General features: G+C 37.1%; 1 protein-coding gene across 1 annotated transcript in view; it reads left to right on the top strand.

Moving 5' to 3' along the window:
* The window catches only part of stx4 (syntaxin 4), a 42,374-nt gene extending 24,544 nt beyond the window's left edge, over positions 1-17,830 (top strand). Inside the window, exons 4-11 of the mRNA XM_039765091.1 lie at positions 1,055-1,129; positions 8,463-8,536; positions 8,746-8,854; positions 12,493-12,566; positions 13,883-14,020; positions 14,373-14,483; positions 16,117-16,226; positions 17,309-17,830. Of these exons, the coding sequence (XP_039621025.1) occupies positions 1,055-1,129; positions 8,463-8,536; positions 8,746-8,854; positions 12,493-12,566; positions 13,883-14,020; positions 14,373-14,483; positions 16,117-16,197 (662 nt within the window). The 3' untranslated portion in view covers positions 16,198-16,226; positions 17,309-17,830. The remainder of the gene's footprint in view (positions 1-1,054; positions 1,130-8,462; positions 8,537-8,745; positions 8,855-12,492; positions 12,567-13,882; positions 14,021-14,372; positions 14,484-16,116; positions 16,227-17,308) is intronic.
* Positions 17,831-18,658: the final 828 nt, after the last annotated feature.

The raw sequence follows: 18,658 nt of genomic DNA, 5'->3' as shown, positions 1-18,658 counted from the left end.
CTCCTCTCTGACACTGAAGAATTTCAGCCAACAAATTATTTAGCCAAAGTGTGTGATGAAACACTACGGGGGCTCCTTTATTATACCAACGGTATGCCTTACTGGGACTGTATCTGCCAAGTCGGACGTTTTCTTTCTTTTTAATCATTCTGGAGTGTGTCTATATTTATTTATTTGATGAGATTCTTTAGAAAGCCAAATTACAAAATGGGGACAAATACAGTTTTACAAAGTTCTACATTAAGAGAGACATCACATCATTTTTTTGTAATCAGGAGTTATGTTGTGGAGTCTTCAGCAAAGTTCATGATGGTGTTGGAGTTGCGTCTAATCATACAATTATAGCAAGCGGGCTTGGGACACTAACTCGTCTTTGGTGCTTTCAACTTGAAATGCTGTGGTCTGCTAGTTAGAAAGTTCAAACTTGAGTTGCTGAGGTTAGTAATATGTCCAAAGTTTAGGAACTTGTGATTAGTTGAAATGCATGTTTCTGACATGACTGACCTTCATTGTTGTTTGGTTGATTTTGGGAATTTTGGGTGTACGTTTCTTCTGTCATCTCATCTGGTAAGTAATTCGTACTGAAATAAGAATGTAGTGCTGTGACGTTTAGGAGCTAGAGAGAGAGAAGCCATCCTTTTGTTCTTCCTCTGAATACGTTTGTCCCTTTCACTTTTGCTGGTAGTTTGAGGCTTTGTTGACAGCAATTATCATATGATTGTGTGGCAACAACAGGTCTTGCAAGAGGTGAATGTCCTTTAAACATGGACTGTCTAGAGATTAGCACTCCACTTAATGTATACAAGTAACCATAGCCTTAAATTATTCAGAATATAAAATATTATGAATTCACTTTGTAATAATTTCAGATAGAGAGAGTTGTAAACCTATAGCAATGGAGGGCAGTGAAACAAACACCTTGTAAGATTATAGATTGAGAGACATACAGTATGGCTAAAATCAGGCAGAATGATCCTTTCTGAACTCCTGCTTTTCCTCTTTCTTGGATTTTCTCTAATTAATAATTTATTTTTTTTTAATTTATTTTTTATAGGCATGAAGCGGGAACTGCAGACATTGCGTGAAGAGATCAAAAACATAGCAAATGTGGTGAAAAAGAATTTAAAAAGTAAGTGCCAGTATGAGAATTTGAAATTATTCACTAGCAGGTGGCTGCTCTGTGTAGGACTGCGGCTAAGTACGTGGCATGGCATATTAGAATAAATGTCCCAAAAGTCATGGAAATGAATCCCTAAAGGTGAGAGCTGCATGCCATGTGAATAAATTCATATAAACCTGCCCAGTGAACTGAAGATGAGGATTTTTAATAATCACCATCGTAAGAACTTTCATTTTTGTTATATGAAGTAAGTATGCCAAAAAAATTCTTATTGTTGCTCATTCCTAAGAGGTGTGCAGGTGCAGAAGAAAATGAAATGAATTAGGAACTTGACGTTTTTCTCTGTGTGCGCCCTGGGGCCTGTTTTGTAGCTCACAGCCCTATCATTATAGGCAATACACTTTCATCTTAGAGATGCTGTTGGTGAGACTAAGATGGATTGTTCTGCTCATAATTCTTGTGCTGTGCTAGGTCAGCTGAAATAAAATTATAACTTTTACATGCAAAAGATCTTGTAATGCCAAAAATTGTTAGTGATCATTTCTGAATGTTTATAGTTTTTTTTTTTTATATTGCTAAATTAACCTATTCATATACAAAAAGTTAAAGTAAAACCAATAAAATGATTATGGATAGAAAAACACATAGAAGACGTACACTTCTTTGACTATTCTAATTATTACGTTTTGGGTTGTAAGAAATATAATAGCCAACCTGTCACTGCTCATTGAACATTTAAAGCCAACCTCATATGTGTGTGTATAGAACATTTGAAATATGGAAACTGTTGCAGGCATCTAAACATGAAAGGATTTCTAAATCTCTGTTAATAATTTTAAGATCCTTTATAAAGAGCTGGTTGGGACCTTTTTAATTTTGTAATACCATTCCCACAGTTTAAAGCATTCCTCTCATCTCTATGCTAAATATTTTGTACTGCTTCCATCTGCTGTTGAACCCAAGATTACAGGGCTGCATTGGGCAACTTTCACCCTATTTTTTTTTAAGGTTTTGTCCTGCCCTGTCTTCATGCTTACGAACCTGCGATTTAGAGTACAGCATGAAACAAATTTTTGTGTTTAAACTTTATAAAAGTTTCATATCCCTCTACCAGAAAACCATCCTCAGTAGCAAGCAGAGCAGTAAAAATCCATTCCACGCTGCAAAATATTAAATTATGGTTTACAGTTTTCTGATGTTGACTAGAATTATTTGATACCAGTAACGGCATACTGCACAATAACGTGCAGTGAATACACTTATAGTTTTCATCCTCTTTCTCTGTACGTTTAGCATTCGTTTGCTGAGAGGTTGATGAGCTTGCTGCTTCGTGAGTAGCTCTTCTTTCCTCCACCCTATTGGCCCGCTTCTTCTCTTCTTCCCTCTGCATCTTTTCGCATTAAAATTGATTACGTTTTTGGATTGCAATTACTTAGTACATTTTCCTTAATTTTTCACTTAAGCTGGCACTTAAGTGTTCAATCTGCCCCAAGTATGATTTAAGATAAGTAAAGGAAGAGGAAGTGATGGCGAAGGTGGTAGGGAATGAGAACAGCTCCCGTATGCACGTGCCGAAGGGCAGCCCTGCTGCACGCTGCCGAGAGTTGATTCTACAATAAAATAAGATACAAATAGAAAGAGTAATAAAAATCATCACCCCGAGAGCAGACAGTAGAGGTCACGCAGTATATGTGTACCAAATTTCAGGTCAATAGGTGAACCGGTTTGCGAGCTACAGGTGATTTAAAATCCTGGACAGACAAATGGACAGCCACGGTAGCGTATTAGATAAGAAGAAAAGTCAATGTCATACCCAACTATAAGAAAGGTAGGCACCCTCTTTGTTTTATCACTCAGGGTCCTCAGTCCTTTGCCATACTAATGTAGTGCCTGCCTTTGTAACTATTCTCATTTTTTTTTTTTCACTTTGAAGTTAGAAATGAAATATATTGGCTGTTTGTTCTTTCTTTCTTCTGCTTTGGTAGACTTTGTTTACACAGCAGGCAAAAATGTAAAAAAACAATGAGACATTGAAAACAAAGCCATTTCTTCATCTTTATTGTTTTCCGATTGGGATATCTGTTTTTTGCTTTCTTAGTAGTGTCTGTGGTGAAAAGCAAGCTGCCAAGCGAGAGTCTTTAGTTTTGACCTGCCTGACCTAAAGAACCACAAAATAATTTTTTTAAATTGTGGGCTCCTTGCTGTTATCCAGAGGCCTGACCGGGTGGCCCTTTGCAAGCCATTAATATGAATTCTGACTTAAATAGCAAGTTATTTCCCGAAAAGGTGACGACTCTAATTGATATGCAGTGTACAGCATCAGCTGTTAATTCTAATTTAGTCCCAACTGTATACCCTGATGATGTTCTTTTCTATCTTCTGCAGCCCTCCTCCTTCCCGCTTCTGTTCCATTTTATTTCTCTCTACACTTTTCTCCTTTTCTTTTACCCTGCGTGGCCACGTGCAGGAATGGCAGGCCGAGCAAGAATGAAAATTTCTGACACCAATCAGTCATCCTGTTTAATAATAGAACAATAAAAAAATCACACCTTTTAGATGGCAAAGGAAATGACCACACATGCACAATAACAAAAATAATAATTTCTATTAGGCTGTCATAATGCAAGGGTCATTCTGTGGAGCTCCATCTAATTGGTTGTTCTTAATGGAACATGATGCCGCCTTCTGGGCAGCCGGGCTTCTTATAATGTAAAAACCGGAAGGGGTGGGGCTAAGTACCGTCCCTGGGGGCTTTTTTGGTACTGTGTGGAGAGAAGCGACAGAGTCCCCTCTCAACCGGGCAGATTATCGTATGCCTCGAACGAACCCATGACAGGATCCTGTGATGTACATACACAACACCTACAAACTTTTGTCTTGGCTGACTTCCCAAAACAATCTCTTCAGTAGCACATCAAGTTTCACCCGTCCGTATTAAAAATACATTTAACAAAGGCAACTCAAATTTCAAAACAGGAAGGTACTTGAATAGGTTACAGGCTGGCACAATCAGTATCAAGAGTGGGAATACAATTACAAATGAAATCACGGACCATACCGAAAATGGCAATGAAAGCAAAAAACTACTTGTGCCTTACATGTTTTTGATTGCTAAAACCTGAATTTAGCGTATTGCAGTGTGATTTCACTGTGCAACATGAAGTTCTGTTTATTGTAATCTGTTTATTACATGTAATAATCAATGTAATCTGCACTCTCGGGCATATTTGTTGTGGATTGAAAATAATCTGGTCTGTATTTGTATTGTAATCGCACATCACCGCCGGCCCAATTCCAGCTGTATTTGTCTTGGTGCCAACCTTGCTTTGTGGCTGGGTTACGTATTGTACTTTTCACAGTTGCCAGTAGATGGGGCATGGATGTCAAATGAATCCTATTTGCAATATATTTTTATTTTATTAATTAACTTAATATGAAAGCAGATCAAATGTGGATACTTTTCTGTATGATTTCAAATTATATAGTACGGTGATCCCGATAGGTGAAAATCCACGATATAGAAAGAACATATAAATAAACATTTTTTATAGTTTAAGCCTTTAAAACCCCCTCCCACACTCTTTAAACACATGTAAACTTGTAATGGCGAGCGACGTCCGCATAACGCTTTCCTTCCTGTAGCATATCCAGGAATTTTACCTTCTCCTGAATAGTCAAGGTCTTCATCTGGTGCTTAGGCTCACTACTACCAGAAGGCTTAGAAGATGCAAGACGCTTAGGAGCCATCGTAGGGCTTAAAACAAAACAAAAAGTTTCTTCACAACAATCGGACCACAAGCAAGGTACAAGATACACAGAGAACTGAGATGCGTCGAGGTCCCACGCTCACTGTTCTTACGAGATTACACCACGTTAGCAGCAGCCAATCAGAGCCCAAGAGAATGAAAATCCCGCTCTGATTGGTCGAGTCTCCTCTTTCAGCCAGTAACGGGCCTTGTAAGAAATCAGCTAGGTACTGTAACACGAAACTTTGTCTACCATAGTGTTCAATGTACGTATATTTAATGATTTACTGTACTGTATTCCTTAAGTGTTCATTATTTTATATACATATTGACTTTTTACTGCAGTTTAGTCAATGTTTACAGTTGTTATAGTTATTATAAATTATAATACGTATTCTAACGAACTCTTGTCTAGCACGCATAGTGACAAATGAAAAGCATATGTACATTTCGTTATGAATTGCGACTGTATGTATTCCTGTACGTCGTAGTATGTTTTATGATTTACTAGTGTACTGCTTAAATGTTACGTGTACATTAGTTATTATAAATTATAATATTGTTCTAAAGAACTTTTGTCTAGCAGACGTAGTGACTGCTGAAAACCGTATGCTTTGTTATGAATTGGCTGCAAAGTACATTACAGGTGGGATGTACTTATTGAATTTTTCCACGATATAGCGAGGGCGCGATAGCTGAACCGTGATACAGCGGGGGATCACTGAATTCTGCATTCATCTTTCCCTCGATTGCAACCAGTCGTCCTGTCCCTGCAGCTGAAAAACACCCCCACAGCATGATGCTGCCACCGCCATGCTTCACTGTGGGGACTGTATTGGACAAGTGATGAGCAGTGCCTGGTTGTCTCCACACATACCGCTTAGAATTAAGGCCAAAAAGTTCTATCTTGGTCTCATCAGACCAGAGAATCTTATTTCTCACCATCTCAGAGTTCTTCAGGTATCTTTTAGCAAACTCCATGCGGGCTGTCCTGTGTCTTGCACTGAGGAGAGGCTTCCGACAGGCCACTCTGCCATAAAGTCCTGACTGGTGGAGGGCTGCAGTGATGGTTGACTTTCTACAACTTTCTCCCATCTTCTGACTGCATCTCTGGAGCTCAGCCAAAGTGATCTTTGGGTTCTTCTTTACCTCTCTCACCAAGGCTCTTCTCCCCTGGTAGCTCAGCTTGGCCGGAAGGCCAGCTGTAGGAAGGGTTCTGGTCGTCCCAAACATCTTCCATTTAAGGATTATGGAGGCCACTGTGCTCTTGGGAACCTTAAGTGCAACAGAAATTTTTTTGTAACCTTGGCCAGATCTGTGCCTTACCATAATTTTGTCTCTGAGCTCTTCAGGCAGTTCCTTTGACCTCCTGATTCTCATTTGCTGTGACATGCATTGTGAGCTGTAAGGTCTTATGTAGACAGGTGTGTGGCTTTCCTAATCAAGTCCAATCAGTAGAATCAAACACAGCTGGACTCAAATGAAGGTGATCTCAAGGATGATCAGAAGAAATGGAAAGCACCGGAGTTAAATATATGAGTGTCACAGGAAAGGGTCTGAATACTTAGGACCATGTGATATTTCAGTTTTTCTTTTTTAATAAATCTGCAACAATTTCAAAAATTCTTTTTTTTGTCTGTTAATGTGGGGTGCTGTGTGTACGTTAATGAGGAAATAATTTAATTTAAATGATTTTAGCAAATGGCTGCAATATAACAGAGTGAAAAATTGAAGGGGGTCTGAATACTTTCCGTACCTACTGTATGTTAGGTATATGCATACTAATTTATTTTTGCATACTAATTTTGGTTTATAAACTTATGATTCTTTTATCTATTTCTAATTTGATTTTCTTTTTGGTTTACTTTGTCATCTTATAAACCATTTTGAGTGACATTCCTTGTAAAAATGAATGCTATTAATCTGAACTCTGAATGTACAGTCATATGAGAAAGCTTGGAAACCCCTCTCAGCCTGTATAATAATTGACTCTACTTTCAACAAAAAAAGATAACAGTGGTATGTCTTTCATTTCCTAGGAACATCTGACTACTGTTTTGGGGTGTTTTCCGAACAAAGATTTTTCGTGAAGCAGTATTTAGTTGTATAAAATGAAATCACATGTGAAAAAACTGGCTGTGCAAAAATGTGGGTCCCCTTGTAATTTTGCTGATTTGAATGCCTGTCAGTGCTCAATTCTGATTACTTGCAACACCAAATTGGTTGGATGAGCTTGTTAAGCCTTGAACTTCATAGACAGGTATGTCCAGTCATGAGAAAATGTATTTAAGGTGGTCAATTGCAAGTTGTGCTTCCCTCTGACTCTCCTGTGAAGAGTGACAGACAGCATTGGATCCTCAAAGCAACTTTCAAAAGATCTGAAAACAAAGATTGTTCAGTCTCATGGTTTAGGGGAAGGCTACAAAAAGCCATCTCAGAGGTTTAAACAGTCAGTTTCAACTGTAAGGAATGTAATCAGGAAATGGAAAGCCAAAGGCACAGTTGCTGTTAAACCAACTCAGGTCTGGCAGGCCAAGAAAAATATAGGAGTGACATATGCGCAGGATTGTGAGAATGGTTACAGACAACCCACAGATCACCTCCAGAGACCTGCAAGAACACCTTGCTGCAGATGGTGTATCTGTACATCGTTCTACAATTCAGCACAATTTCCACAGAGAACATCTGTATGGCAGGGTGATGAGAGAGAAGCCCTTTCTGCACTCACACCACAAACAGAGTTGCTTGTTGTACGCAAATGCTCATTTAGACAAGCCAGATTCATTTTGGAACAAAGTACTTTGGACTGATGAGACAAAATGGAGTTATTTAAAACACCTGCTACCTACTGTCAAATTTGGTGGAGGTTCCATCATGCTGTGGGGCTATGTGGCTAGTTCAGGGACTGGGGCCCTTGTTAAAGTCCAGGGTCGAATGAATTCAACCCAATATCAACAAATTCTTCAGGATAATGTTCAAGCATCAGTCACAAAGTTGAAGTTATGCCTTAACTTCAACATTCCAACAAGACAATGACCCAAAACACAGTTCGAAATCTACAGGCATTCATGCAGAGGGAGAAGTACAATGTTCTGGAATGGCCGTCACAGTCCCCTGACTTGACTATCATTGAAAATCTATGGGATGATCTGAAGCAGGGTGTTCATGCTCGGCAGCCATCAAATGGAACTGAACTGGAGAGATTTTGTATGGAAGAATGGTCAACAGTACCTCCAACCAGAATCCAGACACTCATCAAAGGCTATAGGAGGACAGTGTCTAGAGGCTGTTATATTTGCAAAATCAGGCTCTATCTCTGTTGGGGTACACCTGTCTAGTTTTGTTATGATGCACATTGCATATTTTCTGTTAATCCAATAAACCTAATGTCACTGCTGAAATCCTACTGTGTCCATAAGGCATGTCACATATTAAAAGGAAGTTGCTACTTTGAAAGCTCAGCCAATAATAAACAGAAATCCAAAGAATTAAGAGGGGTTCCCAAACTTTTTCATATGACTGTATGTACATTAGTAAACTAAACATTGAAAGTACACCTCTTTGAATTTAAGTATAAGGATTTGCTTCTGCCTCAGGTATTGAGCCCAAACCTGAAGAGGAGGACTCCCAAGAATACATCCCCGTGAACAAGAGGATGCAGAAAACACAGGTAAGGTTTATTTATTTTATATATTTTTTTCTTTCAGAAGCTAAAACATGCTGACATGCTACGTGTACAGTAAACTGTTCAGCATTAACAGGGCAGTAATAATCGGATGGGTGTTGACCTAATCAGCAGTTCTCAAGTTAACTGGCCTGTCAAATTAAAAGTTACCGGACAGATTCTTTTGGTGTTGACATGTTTTGTTTGTTTTCCAGCATGGCGTACTTTCAAGGGAATTTGTAGAGTTGATGGGAAAATGTAACACCATTCAGTCACAGTACCGAGACAGAAACATTGAACGTATTCAGAGGCAGCTAAAGATCAGTAAGTGACAGTTTTGAAAACTGGTTCAAATTAGGTCTCTTCAGTTTTTTAGAAAAATGTCTAATTTAGGTATTTTCAGCAAATTTTGCTGTTGCAGTTTAAATTGGAAATGTTTTCAGTTTCTAATCTTTTGCCCAGATGTGAAATATCCGATGAAAGGATGCAGTTGTTACATTGTTTTATTTAAACAACACTGTTCTGGAACTATTACAGCTATTGTCACATTAGAGAACAATGCAAAAATCTTATCTTAATCAGGTAATTACCAGAACATGAGCCCACAAGACCTCTTTCTGGGAATATAGTGCATCAAGATATTCAAAAAAAAAAAACATTACCTGTCATGAAATGTACATGAATGAAGACCTCTAACAATGTATGAAATGATTTTGTAATATAAACTACATAGTGAAAGAATCATTCACTTAACTTTCAAATTAACTTTCCATAAAGGCTCACCAATATACTGACTTTATAACATAATTTGAAAAGCACTTTGGGGCAGGTCACATCAATAGGTAAATGGGACAATGCTGACTTCTGTGCAGCACGTAAGATGTTGGTTTGCTTTTTATTGAAACTTTTTTTATTTACTATGCCAATGACTTTTTATTAAGACGTTTATTAAGTTTGTCTCTAACAGTGAAGGGCCCAGAACGCCAAATTGCATAATACTGTACATGCAATATACTTAATCTTATGATGCAGCTTTTCTGTATAGTTCCTACTGTCCTAAAGAGTAAAAGAATAACTACATGTTTTAAAATCAGTTTTTTGAAGCAATGAGAACATACAGGAACAGTCTGAAGCAGTAGTGGCGTGAGTGAAAGAGGAAGACGCTGAGTTTTAATCCATTCGCTCACATAATGGGAGGACTAAACAGTTGACAACTTTTCATGATCTGGTGATTCAACAGCTAATGAAACATTGAGCACTTTCCCACAGCAGGACCTTTGTTTTCAGGAATCCTAGGCCACTTTTGTGTCTTTGTTTCCACAGCATAATAAGAAATGTAACCTTTTTGCAAAATATACAATGTGCAAAATGATGTGTGTTTGGGAGTTCTTGGGGAATCACAGCTTCACTGGGGAGATTATTGCTTTGATGTAATGTCTGGAGGCAGCTATAAAGAGTGATGCAGTGCAAAGTGCGGCGCACCATCCTTACAGATAACTATCCAAATTCCAGACTACTAACAGATTTTTAAGAAGGTGCCAGTAGTTATGATCAACCAGTCAGCATAATTAATCACTTAAGCCTCACGTATAATAGTAATTCTTTGCATTTATATATAGCGCTTTTCTCACTACTCAAAGCACTCAGCAATTGCAGGTTGAGCAAGGCCCAACAGAGCAGAGTCACTTTTGGCATTTTACGGGATTCGAACCAGCAACCTTCCAATTGCCAGTGCAGATCCCTAGCCTTAGAGCCTCCACACCCATGATATTTCCTGGTTAAATACAAAGTACATACTCTAGAATAGGAACTAAAAAAGTACCAAGTACTGCAAATGGCTCGAGTTCCTGCAGCAGGAATGCTATAAAAATTTCAGTGTCTCTAAAAAGTCCCTGTAATGAGAAAACACCTTTTGATATAATCTTTTGCTGAAACCTCATAACTGCTTTAATCCAGCACTGTAATTATTTCATTGTTAAGGACAGTGTGTTAGTGATGTGGTTATATGTTTATTACTATGTATAGAGGGGAATGGACATCACAAAGAGTTAAAGTTTATTTGTTAAATGGCTAATGGATTGTTGTTATCCACGGTTATTAATTAAAACTTTTGATCTAAAAAGTTAATTTTAGTCTGGTAAGTTTGCTCAAATAACGTATACCAGTATTTCCTGAAACCGTCAGGATTATAGTTTTACCTCTTCTAGTTGGATTTATGTACATGGCTCTTGTTGTTGGGTTGTATTTCCCCACACAATGTATTTGCTCTTTAGCAGTCAGGGAAACTTCACGGACTGTTCGTTGAGTGCTGAAATTGTTTGCGATTTGAATTTTGTATTAAGTCAAATCGCGATTTAGAGCAAAGTCAATTAATTGTACTACTAAGGATACTTCCAAAAAGATGCATATGTAGCCTACAATTAAAACGTATAACTAACACTCCTATTGAAAGTTTTTTTTTAAAATGTATCCGTTTGCTGTGCAAAGTTACTCCTGTTAATGTAATCCTATGAGTGACGCTATAGAAAGAAAAGATTAATTTATTGACTCTTTCAAAGTCCTTACTTTTTGACAGGATGCTTGCAGTTTTCTTGTAAATTGTGGGTTTTTAAATTTTAAGTTACAGATATTTGAATGGGTACGATGTATGCAACCAGAACAGAAATGAAAAGGAGAACAAAAGTAGTATTGTACTGCTTTTAATTACAAAGCTTAATGAAAAACGAATGACTCAATAAAACAAATTTGCTTGCTTGTTGATTGGGTTAATACAGTTCCAGACTTCCAGGTGGAGAGCCGTGGGGTAGAAAGCTGAAGCTGTCCAATAATGTTTAGAAATGTGTGCTTGAGAATCGGTAGGTTGGGTTTCATAGCGCCAGTATACTGAAGCAAAATAGAGGTTTCTTGTAGGATCTTATGGAGAGAGTAGAGACTGTTGAGAAGCAGACCTATGCAGGGAATGAGAATTGTCAGTCAAAGCGAGAGTTTTGAGTTATGTAGGGACATCACATTGAATCCAGTGGAGAAAGCGAAACAGAGCAGTAATGAGGGTGAAATATAGCACCTACTGAACCAGCTGTACAGCTGCATTCTGGAGGAGATGGTCTGATAGCAGTTACTCGGAGCGCTGCCAGGTAAGAGTTGTAGTTGTCTAGCCCAGGAAGAAGTTCACAGGTGGTAAGGATCAACTTACAAGAAGTCCACTTCTTTTAGAGATCTGTGTTAAATACATGCTTATTTAGAATCTTTGTCTTGGCATGGGGAACAATCCACTATACATAACACTTGATGCTGCCCAGCTTTTGAAATATGTTACAAATGAACACCAATAATAACCGTCTTTTCCAAACCGTCCTCCAATAACAAGCTATTTAAAGGAATGCTATTAAACTTTAAGGCAAAAGTATAAGCCATTAGCTGAAAAACATTTGTTAATTCCTGTTTTCCAATCTGTCCAAATTAATGCTGAGATGTAAAGTCCCCATGGTTATCTTTTCAGCAAATTGTTTGTTTAGTATTTGTAGGTGTGATCTACTCTTGAACAATTTAATCTGTGTCCCTGTTCCAATCTGAGAAGGTAAAGTAACAGCCAAACCAATAAGTGTTTATAGCATTAAGCTGCTACAGCAGAGAGCTTGAGAGTCCAATCTCACTGCTTAAGTAACACTGTAACCCTGTTACCCAGAACAACAGAATAGGCAACTTTACTGCCAGGTATATTAAATAAATGCCATTTCATTGTGTTTTCGACATTCTGTTTTGGGTTCCAATGTAATTATCACTTTCTTGAAGCTATGCCCCTTTTTTTCTGAATATGGCAACCATTACAAAAGTTTCCATGTTTCAATGTCAACTTAGTGTTTTTCTGTTTAAGATTGTTTTTTTTTTTTTTTTTGTGTGTGTGTGTGTGCACTTGAGTCTGTGCCTCTCAGATCTTGCTGTCATTTTCTTAAAATTTTCAGCGGGGACCAATGTTTCCGACGAACAGCTGGATGAGATGCTAGAGACTGGCCAGACAGACATTTTTACCCAAAATGTGAGTTTACAGTTTGTCTTGGATTGTAACTCTTTTGCCATTTTTATGAATTTTTTTTTTTTTTGATACCGAAATGTTATTTTCTTCAAATTAAACCATACACTGTTGCTTTATTATGTTGAACTTTGTTTTAAACTGAGACCTTTGATGCTGTACATTAGTCTTTAAATTTGTGATGCACTGCCTTCTAGTTGAGTTTGTTGTCCCTGCCAGCTATTAAGTTAATCTGATTCATCATCTACAATAAGGTAAATAGCAAAGCTTTTTACTTTTAGAGCTTACTATAAAAGATGTTGCATAAAACAACTAACTAGTATTTGTGAGGATGAAGATGTTTTACAAGCATCAGCATTATTAGAGTCAGAGTGCCACCTTGTGACATTTGTAGGTAGTACTAGATAGCTTCTTTTTTCTGTCATGAAACTGAATGCTACAGTCTGGTATTTTGCATTTGTATCAGAACAGTAATTTTGTTCACAGTAACATTGAATACATCAGCAGGTGATTTCATTTTTCTTTTTTCATTTTTTTATAACAAGTACATTTTAAGAGTAATGTTATTCTTTAAATTGTTTAAACTTAGAATTGAACAATTGCATTTTCTTTGTGGACAAAGCAACATGATAAAGAGTTTACAAAGTTAGTTTGAGTTAGAACAAGTCACTTGCAGCAACTTTTTCCTTTTAAGTGTATAAAAAAAATGATATAAATCTCAATTCTGTGCTTGTAAACATCTTGAAATTGTGTACACTACAGAAAAGTGATTAAATGCATGTGCATGCCTGCTCACAGTGAATATGTCAGTTAGTAGATAAACAATCTAAAGAGTCTAGTATGTTTTTAGACTAAGATGTCAATAGACAAAATGATTATTATGGTACATTTGTTTCTAATTTGGATTTTTTGTTATTTTGAAAATATTTCAGTTAGTGAAAGTTGATCAAACAGACCCACGGACCCATAGTTGATGTAAATAATTGTTTGCCTTTCCCTATAATGTTTATCTAAACACAGAAAATTTCAGTGTTCTTTTAACTATGCCAAGTAATAGACAGGAAATTAGTCTTGTAATTCTTACATATATTGTAAATATTTGTGGGCATATAGAAATGTATACTGTGTATGTGTGTGTTTAGTGTATCTGTACTGCTGCATGGACTGCTCCTAAAGTGTGGTTTGATCTTAATCCATAAAAGATAAAGACAGTCCTATAATGACAATGTGCATTCTTTGTTTATCTTTATTATAATATAATCAAAGGCCAACCTCGCAGGGTTTTTCTCACAACTGTAGTCTGTTCTTTGATCTGTCTGCAGATACTGAAAGACACGCAGGCCACAAAGCAGGCACTCAATGAGATTGAATCTCGGCACGATGAGATCCTCAAACTGGAAAGGAGCATCAGAGAATTGCACGATCTCTTCCATTTCCTTGCAATGGAGGTAGAGGCTCAGGTGGGTCTGAAACTGTTTCTGCCTATGGTATTGAGCATAGAATATTGTTGAAAGCTATACTTAATTTACTGACCTTTGTAAACAATTAACAAGCATTGCAGTTGATGAATTAGGGTAATAGTTAATTGTTTAAACCACTTTTTATCAGACGTATTTAAGATGCATACTGTATCTTCCCCGTGCTGATTCTTGAGTCGTATTCACTCGTGACCATGTCATTCTTGTTTCTTCTTTAGTCTGTGTGTTTCGAAAAATGTAATTGTTTTGAGCAACTACTTCATTTTGCAATTTTTTTTTTATTTAACAATATTGTAATTTCATGGGTGATGTGTCCTTCATATTCAACTCACAGGGAGAAGTCATTGACAGAATTGAGGATAATATCTTACAGTCAAAGAATTATGTAGAGAAGGCTGCTGATCATATGCAGAGTGCTGTGGAAAACAATCGGAAAGCATGCAAGGTGAGAGGATCAGAGTTCCACAAGTGTTGGCGAGTGTGGTTCCTTGGATCTGTGCCTTTTACTGAAAGAATGTTCAGCACTGTACATGCACAGAAAGAAAGCGGAAGATAGATTTTCCACCTTGAGCACCCTATAGCCAACTGCAACAGAAGTTTTTGGGCCAGTCTGTGAGCATCAGTGGCAGACAGTCACTACCAATACATTGTCAACACCTTGCCTGATAAAGGGGCCTTAGCTGTCGTGAAAGCTTGCATTTGTAATCTATTTAGTTAGCCAATTAAAGGTGTCATTTCACCCTACTTTCTCCTGTATCAATCTGTGGCTAACACGGTACAACACTCTACTGCTATGAATACATTCTCAAGACATTCACTTTCAATATTTCTAACAATTAGAGTTTACAGTTACTGACAATTTTTGTGTTTTTATCCTATGCATCATTAAGGACAAGATGAAGGTAATGTAGACAAATGTTGCAAATGTAGACAGTCAGTAGGTGTTTGATTAGTTTTTTTTTTTTTTGAAGTCTACATATTCTTGTCTGTTTGTGTGTGTGTGGGTGGACTGATTACTGTTCCTCACTGCACTTTTACAGAATATTATCTTACATATAATTAAAACCCTATCTTAAGACATGTTGTTTACATCTCTGATCCTACAAATACAGTATTGTAGGTGAATCATGCATCTGTATATCTATTTATGCAGTGTGGATAAGTATATATGCATGTAATGGCATTATTTACAAGCCCTTATGAATCAAACACTGAACAGCCAACTATTCTGTGGAATTCCTCTTTGATAATGGTTATTTATTTCTGTCTCCGAAGATAGTCCACGTGTGTGTAGTTGCTGCTTCACTGTTTGGCAGACTTTTGCAATCACTTTCCCAAAAACTAAAACAAGAGAGAAACTTCAGATGATGTCCATGATTTGCATTGATGTTAGCTCGAAGCCACGATGTGGCACTAAACATGTCATCTTTTATAAGATTGTTCAAATACGTTAAACTTTCAGAGCTTAAATGAAGACAGTCATGCAGACACTTCTCTGGGCATGACACAATGTCTGATCGGGGTCTGATTACGTTTCTTTGGGCAGAATTTGCAAAGGAGTTGTTCTTCCATGTCTGTCGTTCATTCAGGAAGGGATATGACATTTTCAATATTTTGTTGGCTTATTCTCCATTTTAAATAGTGTAGCTGCGCATTTCTTACTGGACATTCATGACCTTTGATTTTATGAATAGATGCTTTGCTCCTTAAAAATTTTGGCTTCAATTCGTTAATCCTTCGGTTTAAATTCCTATTTTGTAGGTTAGTTTCAGAGCATTGGTTGCACCAGTATCCAAGCTGGATTTTGTCAGATCTGTCTTTCTGGAACAAGCAAATTCTGATCCCATTCCAAAAAGCAGGATTATCAAATTATTTTTGGCCTCGCTTAATTCTGGTAGAAACTGTTTCTAAAATGCAGGTTTGGCTAAATCCAAGTTTTTCTGGAGTGGAATCGCCACTTACTTGAACCAGATTCCACACTAATCTTTCTTTCTGGAGAAGACCCCTGGTCACTTTCAGTCAAGCTGTCACGTTTCAATCTTTAATATGACATACTGTTTTTTTGTTTCTTTATACAGAAGAAAATCTGCATTGCAGTTTGCCTGAGTGTGGTCCTTCTCATCATTATCATTGCAATCGTCGCCGCTATCTTTACATAAAAACATTGCATCACATTGTTGATAATAATGTAAGTGTATGTGGCATTTGCTTCCCGCATGTATCAGATTGATTTAGGATAAAATCGAGTAATTTAGAAACTACTTATAGAGTTCTGTACTTCATAGTATTTAGTGAGTTTTACAATTTTTGACTGCAGTTCTCATTCTATTTATAACCTTTATGAAAGGCTGGCATGGTTTTAATTTGAAATATTTTTATATATTTAATAATTTGTAAATTGTTTTAAAAATTCATTTGGATATGTTTTAATTTAAAATGTGTTATTGTTAATATTTTGTTATTGAATGCAATTTAATATAATGTACATCAGTATTCAAGTGTAAGGGCCTGTAACCGAGTTTCTTATAGTGATTGTTCAATCTGTACTTATTTATTAGAACCTGTAAATGCTCTAATCATTTCTAAGGTTCCTACATACACCAACATTTTCAAAGACCTGCAATAGAAAGCACTAGAGCAGAGCCAACCTTTCTGGATTTGTGCCTGATGCTGTCAAGACTGGCAAATTTGAAAAGTAATCAACCAATTACTAAATGCTTGGACAGAAAATGGATTGTCAGAAATTTATCATTCATCCATAATCAAACATGCACAATCCAAAATATGTTCTTTTCAGCCCAGAGCCTTTTCCAGCAGCGTTCAGAATAAGACAGAAATTAGCCTTGGACAGGGAATCTGCAGAGGGCACGTATCAAAATGGGTGACATTTTTTTTAAAGAGCTATTTTGACAGAAGCAGGGATATGAAGAAAAAAATTCAGGGAAACTAGGGGTTCAGTCATCAGTCTTTTTTGATACTTCATTATAAATGTATGATTTTGTTTAGCTTACTATTTTAGAAATATTCAATAAATAATTGATCACCAAATTGAAATTCACAATTGGCTCCAAGTATGCTAGTATAAAGGAATGAGCCTCAGACTGTAAAATCTTCCTTAGACTTGTTGATATAGTTCAGGTTTATTAGAGTCTGTATTTTTATATTGTTGAAAGCATGCGAGTTACGTGTTTTTAATTAGTTAATCACATTTTCCACTTTTATATTCTAGCTAGCAAACGATTTGTATTTTTTGCCATTTGTCTTTTTCAGAACCTGGTTTATCTGTACTTCTGTCCAGAAAGTGTCGTGTTTATCTCCGTAACTGAGCCCTGGTGGACTGTAGGCCGAATCATCTTTGTAAATGCTGTGCCTTCACCAATCACTGGCTTTGGCAGAGATACCGAAACCAATATTGAACTGTATACTGTGCAGAAGACTTGAACCCAAGACTGGATGGTCTTCATTTATGACCTGGATTTTATATGGAAATCACATGTTCCAGCTGCTTGGAGACCTCTCCTGGATTTTTATAATAAACTGTGTATAACTCTATTTTTTGTGTTTTTTTTTTTTCTTAATTAAAAAAAGAAAAGATTTCAAGTCATGTTGTAGATCCTGTTCTTAATGTCACCAACTACCAAGTCAAGACTCACCCTCTTGACAGGGTTGTGCTTGGCTATCATTACGGAGTACACCTCATCTTCTCTTCTAACTAACTGATGTTATTGTTTACTCACAGTTTACCTGCAAACATCAGTACATACTTATTTGTAATAAAAATCCTTTAGCATAGGAGTGTAACATTTTTTTTTTCTTTCATAATACAACAAATGTTTGTCATCTTGGAATATTCTTAATGTTGTTTTAGCTAGACTGTCAGGTGACCTACAGAGTAAAGAGCCCAGATGGTAAGTGTCAAGAGCCAAGGTGTAAGTTTTACTTGTTTGAGTCTGTCAGACATTGAGATCATGTTAATGTGTGAATCATAATGTTTACCATGTAAATAAGGTGAGTGACCTTTTAAGAGCTGTCCTTGTTGTGTAGCAATTCTTTTGTGGCGGTCATTATACTGTCAGGGCTGAATATGAATGTGGACTCTGAAAGTGAGAGTTGCCCATTTGCTTACAGATTATAGTTTAAGGCGATAAGATATTCAGTGATGCCAACAAACACATAATATAACATTGTCAGACCTGCTTCAAATAATTAAGGGTCACAAAAGGCAGATACATATCCCAGCAGCACTGGGCAAAATGGCAAGAAAACCAATCTGGATGGAGCACCAGTTTAGTTCAGGGTCCACTTGCACATGTCATATATTCACACGTGTACAGAACCAGCTTAGGTTTTTTAGTTAACCTCGTAACGTGTCTTTGGAATGTTCTAGGAAAACTAAACTACAGGGGGGTGAGATCCATGGAGATGGAATGGGAATGTTTGAGATTCCAACCCCAGGCACTGGATCCCTGAGGGAAGCAGACCTAGCCATAAGGCCACCATGTCACGTGCTATACTTTCATGTTTAAAGAACTCTTGTACATTCCCAAAACTGTTTAGTTTGGTTTAGGGTCGTAGGCAGGGAACCAGTTTGTCACTGGGTTACACACTCCTACAAGGACA

This window comes from Polypterus senegalus, chromosome 10, assembly GCF_016835505.1.
Source record: "Polypterus senegalus isolate Bchr_013 chromosome 10, ASM1683550v1, whole genome shotgun sequence".
NCBI lineage: Eukaryota > Metazoa > Chordata > Cladistia > Polypteriformes > Polypteridae > Polypterus > Polypterus senegalus.
The sequence above is the reverse complement of the archived record's forward strand: the minus strand, read 5'-3'. Positions and strand labels throughout refer to the sequence as shown.